At 35.6% G+C, this 4,671-nt stretch overlaps 1 protein-coding gene across 1 annotated transcript; it reads right to left on the bottom strand.

Annotated features, from left to right (window-relative positions):
- Positions 1-203: 203 nt before the first annotated feature.
- LOC124972396 (signal peptidase complex subunit 3-like) lies at positions 204-3,395 on the bottom strand. Its single transcript, XM_047536777.1, has 2 exons — positions 2,583-3,395; positions 204-932 (listed from the first exon to the last, which is right to left on the bottom strand). Exon 1 carries the CDS (start codon positions 3,259-3,261, stop codon positions 2,719-2,721), a length of 543 nt encoding a protein of 180 aa, XP_047392733.1. The 5' UTR covers positions 3,262-3,395; the 3' UTR covers positions 204-932; positions 2,583-2,718.
- Between the last annotated feature and the right edge of the window lie 1,276 nt (positions 3,396-4,671).

The following is a 4,671-nucleotide window of genomic DNA, read 5'->3' as shown; positions in this document are numbered from 1 at the left end:
CAATATTGGAATTGTTAGATCATATGGCATTTTTATTTTTTAATTTCTAATGGAAACTTCATATTGTTTTCTACCAACAGTGTGCAAAGTTTATTTTTCTCCACATCCTCACCAACACTTTTTATTTTTTGTCTTTTGATAATAGCCATTCTAACAGGAGTGATGTGATACTTCATCATGGTTTTGATTTCCATTTTCTTGATGATTAGTGATGTTGGGCATTTTTATATACCTGTTGGTCATTTGTATGTCTTCTTTGAAAAATGTCTAGTAAGGTCTTTTTCCCATTTTTATTTGGGTCATTTGCTTTCTTGCTATTGAATTATTTGAATTCCTGGTATATTTTGCATATTAACATTTATCAGAAGTACAGTTTGCAGGTTTGAAGTTCTCTTTTTACTCTCTTCATTTCTCTTTTTCTGTGCAGAAAATTTTTAATTCAGTATAATACTATTTCTCTATTTTTGCTTTTGTTGTCTATGTTTTTGATATTATATCCAGAAAAAAATTGCCCAGATCAATGTCAGGAAGAATAACTCTTAGTTTTCTTCTGGTGCTTTCACAGATTCTGTTTACAATTAAGTCTTTGATCTACTTTGAGTTGATCTTTTATATGGTGTGAATTAAGATCTAATCCATTCTTCTGTATATGGATATCCAATTTTCCCAATGCCATTTATTGAAGAGAAAATAATTTTCCATTTTATGTTCTTGGCACCCTTGTAAAAATCAGTTGGATGTAAATGTATGAATTTATTTCTTAGCTCTCTATTATATTCCACTGGTCTGTGTCTGTTTATATGCCAGTACCATGCTGTTTTGGTTAGTATAGCCTCGCAAGATATTTTGAACCCAATATGAATTATGAATTAGTCTTTCAATCATCTTCCTGTCTGCACATTACCAAAGTGCTTTTCTGTTCAATCTCTATCCTGAAGAGATAAAACAAAGTTCATATATTTATGCGGTATGAAAGCTCTATCATTTAAGTTAACTAGTCCAACTCTTTCATGTTACAGATACAGAAACAGATTTTGAAGTTTAATGAAAAACACAGGAGCAAAAGCCAGTCTAGTATGCATGACACAACATGTGTGACCTTTCTGTTAGTTTGCAAAACTCAAACACAAATATTTCTCTATGAACTGTACAGCTGCATACACAGCTGTTAAACATAGCATTAGTGCCATATTCAGCAAGATAAATAAATTAATGCTACTTGTTAATTTAAATCATTCTTAGAAACAATATTAGTCCATTTTGTTATTGTTGATATTGTTTTAAGTATAGTGATTGATCTTGTTTTTAAGGGCAATTTGCTTGCAGTTGGTACCTTTGAGGGTGTTTATTTCCCTATAGCAGAAAAAAATGTTAAACTATACATTCAATGAAGTATTTTATGTATTTAACCCCTAAACTATAATTGAATATATTTGGATTTTGTTGTTTTATTATAAATAAAATTAATTTATGCAGAAAAAAGACATGAGATATTACTTCTGCATAAGTTGCTGGCAGCTTGAAAATTAGTCACTTTCATTTAATATGAGATACCTCCTTTAGTAATGATAGAAAGGATGCAGTGCACCAAAAATACAATGTAAATTATAAGTTAAATTTCATTAATCTATAATCTCAGGGGTAAGACAAATAATAACCTTAGATAATCAGAAGATCTGATTTCCAGTTTTAACTGCATTACTTGCTATTTGACCTTGAAGTAATTCAATAAACTGAGTTTCAGTTTCTTTATCTGCAAAGAGCTAATACTTGCATTTGGTAACTCCTTAAATTATTGAGAATAACATATGATAAAATATATGAAAGTGTTTTTTAAGTGAAAAATCATACAAGTATTATCATTACCATAGTAACAATTAAAATGGGGACCTACAGATAATTGCAATTACTACTTAGTAGCACTAGACATATTCAGTAAACAAAGTTAAGTCAGACTTAACCTTGCAAACATTTTCAACTTTCAATGGTAATACTAAAACATCATATATAAACATAACACAAAGTAACCCTTACAGAGAAAGCACTGAAAGACACACAGCTGGTTGACTTAAGGGACTTCAAAATGAATCGGAATGATTTACAGCCCACAAAAAGGTATTTAGTCTTTAAGTGGTGAAAGTTGTTAGTCACCTACAAGACAGACAAGCACTGTGGGCAATTCCAAGACTAATGGAATAAAATTTCATCACATTTTTTTTTGTAAACCAGGCTTCTATCTGGCAAACATGCTACATTTTCCCAGTAATCCAACATATCCTACAAGAGACTAGAAAACATCAACTTCTTAATCACATTCAATGTGAACTTGCACAAATGCTAGGCATAAAATAACAAGTTCTTATGACTCTGTAGGCACCCAAAACTTCCCTTCATACTCACTTTGATTCCTTAAAGAATAATGGAAATACAGGAACACACACACACACACACACACACACACACACACACACAACATACTAACGTTACAAAATTTATTATGCAGTTGTCTTATTTTTACAAAATAATACCCCACTCTGGCAGCCTTTTGTTTTTTTTTGTTTGTGAAATTAATAACCCATTACCTTTTACATCAAATATGCCTTTTGATGTTTGCTGTTGTAGCAAGAAAAAAAATCGAAAGGTAAAAAGCAAAAGAAAAAATGCAAGTAAAGACAAATGAAATACAATTCATTAAGCATAAAATGTGGCGTTTCAAATTTAATAACTCTTGGTTATTTCATATGCATCTGGAAATGGGACAGATACACGTCCCGTTCCTGTCACAAGAGGCAGAATTCCAGCATTTGGTACAACGTTCCAAGATAAGGTCAAAGTGACATTCCTGTTTCCCTTGAGACCATTTCCATCGTCAAAGAAAAAATATTTTGTCTTCATATCTTTCAATAACAGCTTGGGATTATCACCTCTCAGAACAATCTTGTCCCAAAGGACCACTTGATTCACAGCATTATTTTTTGTTGAATATTCCGCTGATAAATAAAGAAATAGCTGCTTAACATTCCAGTCGAAAGTCTTCTCTAGATCCGCAGTGATATGAAATGTAATGAATCCCAGATCACTTCTTTTTCTAGGTCCAGTGAAGTCTTCTACATTTTTCAGCAAGATCCGCGAGACGTGCAAACGCACCGGGGCGCTCCTGTCTTTGAATGCTGTGGTGATGAAGCAACCCAAGGTGAGTGCCGCCATCACGCTCAGTGAGAAAGCGAACAGTGAGTTCGCCCGTGATAATACCGAGTTCATCTTTCGACCTTCTCCCACGACCCTGTCTCCACAAGCACACCAGGGATATGGGCTCTGGTTCCCACTGCGCACTTGCTCCTTTTGATTTCAGCCAACAGCTAGGCGGGCGTTCCCTGAGCGTGCGCCAACCACGATTTTTTTTTTTTTTTTTTCTTTTTTCAAGTCACTAGTTTACCCTGGAAGCACTGTTGGGTATCTTTAGAATGTCAGAGGCGCTTAGTATAACTGATGACAGAAAACAGCACCACCGCTTCTCCGTGTGCCTGAACGAGCCCAGGGCTCCTCCTCCTTGATTCTACCTTATCCCCACAAGAACGCACAGCCACTGGAGATCCCGACTGCCCTATCTCCAGACACGCCCTGTGTAGGTGCTTTCCTCGCTCTGCACATGCCACTGGTCCTACCCATCTTATTCCCTCCCCCGACCTTCAGGAATATTTTAATGATTGTTTGCACAGGCTATGTTGTACCTCTCTAGTCCATTCTCCACACAGCAGCCAAAATTGCCTTTTGGCAAGAATCAGATTATTTCACTCCCAAACTCTAATCCTTCACACTCAGAATAAAATCCAAACTCCCTATATGGGTCAAACCTGTGGATCCTGTTTGCCCTTTGCACCTCACCTCCCACTATTCTACATATTGTCTGCCAGGCTCCCAACATTGAGTTTTTCCTCTATTCCTTGATCAGTTGGTGTCCATGAACAGCGCAGGGACAATGATGAAATTGCTGACTCATGCCTGGCTGCTTCTTATCCTTCCAGGAGTCAGCTCAAATGCCACTTCCCGAGAAAGAACTTCACTGACAACCCCATGTCTCATAATCCCTTTTCCCTGATTTTCTACTCCATCTATATGTTTATTATCTTCAAATCATAAATCACCATATGAGATTGTTCTGCTTAATGATTTGTTTCCCTGCTAATTGTCACGATTCCCAAATTAGAATGATAGCTCCAGAGATTCTACTTCTGCCTATCTTCTTCTCTGCTCTATTTCCCTAGTGTCTAGATGATAGCCTCATATATGAATTACTGAATAAATATTACTTAATTGAAAGAAATTCTATAAATATGATACACCAGAGAATACACAGATGTTTAAAGCCAAGAAGTGGGAGTAACCGACAATGGAATTAGACATCAAAGGATTCAAAAATTTAGCAGAACTTTTTGCAAATCCACAGAAGTGCTTTTCAATCTGGATGAGTACTGGAAACAACTAGAGAAATTACTCAAAATATAGACATGTCCGTTCAACCTTTCTGGTTTTAAATTGGCAGACATAGAGTGGACCCAAATATGTGCTATTTTAATAAGCAACCACTGATGGACAACACTTGCAAAATGCTGACTTCAACAGCTCACATTTGAGCAGCATTATTTTATTACCTACTATTGTAGAGTTATG

This window comes from Sciurus carolinensis, chromosome X (assembly GCF_902686445.1).
Source record: "Sciurus carolinensis chromosome X, mSciCar1.2, whole genome shotgun sequence".
Taxonomy (NCBI): Eukaryota; Metazoa; Chordata; class Mammalia; order Rodentia; family Sciuridae; genus Sciurus; species Sciurus carolinensis.
Note: the sequence above shows the minus strand (reverse complement) of the source record. Positions and strands in the feature narration are given on the sequence as shown.

Excerpts from the sequence above, each read along its gene's own strand:
- LOC124972396 (XM_047536777.1), bottom strand. The coding sequence starts at position 3,261 with ATGAACTCGGTATTATCACGGGCGAACTCACTGTTCGCTTTCTCACTG.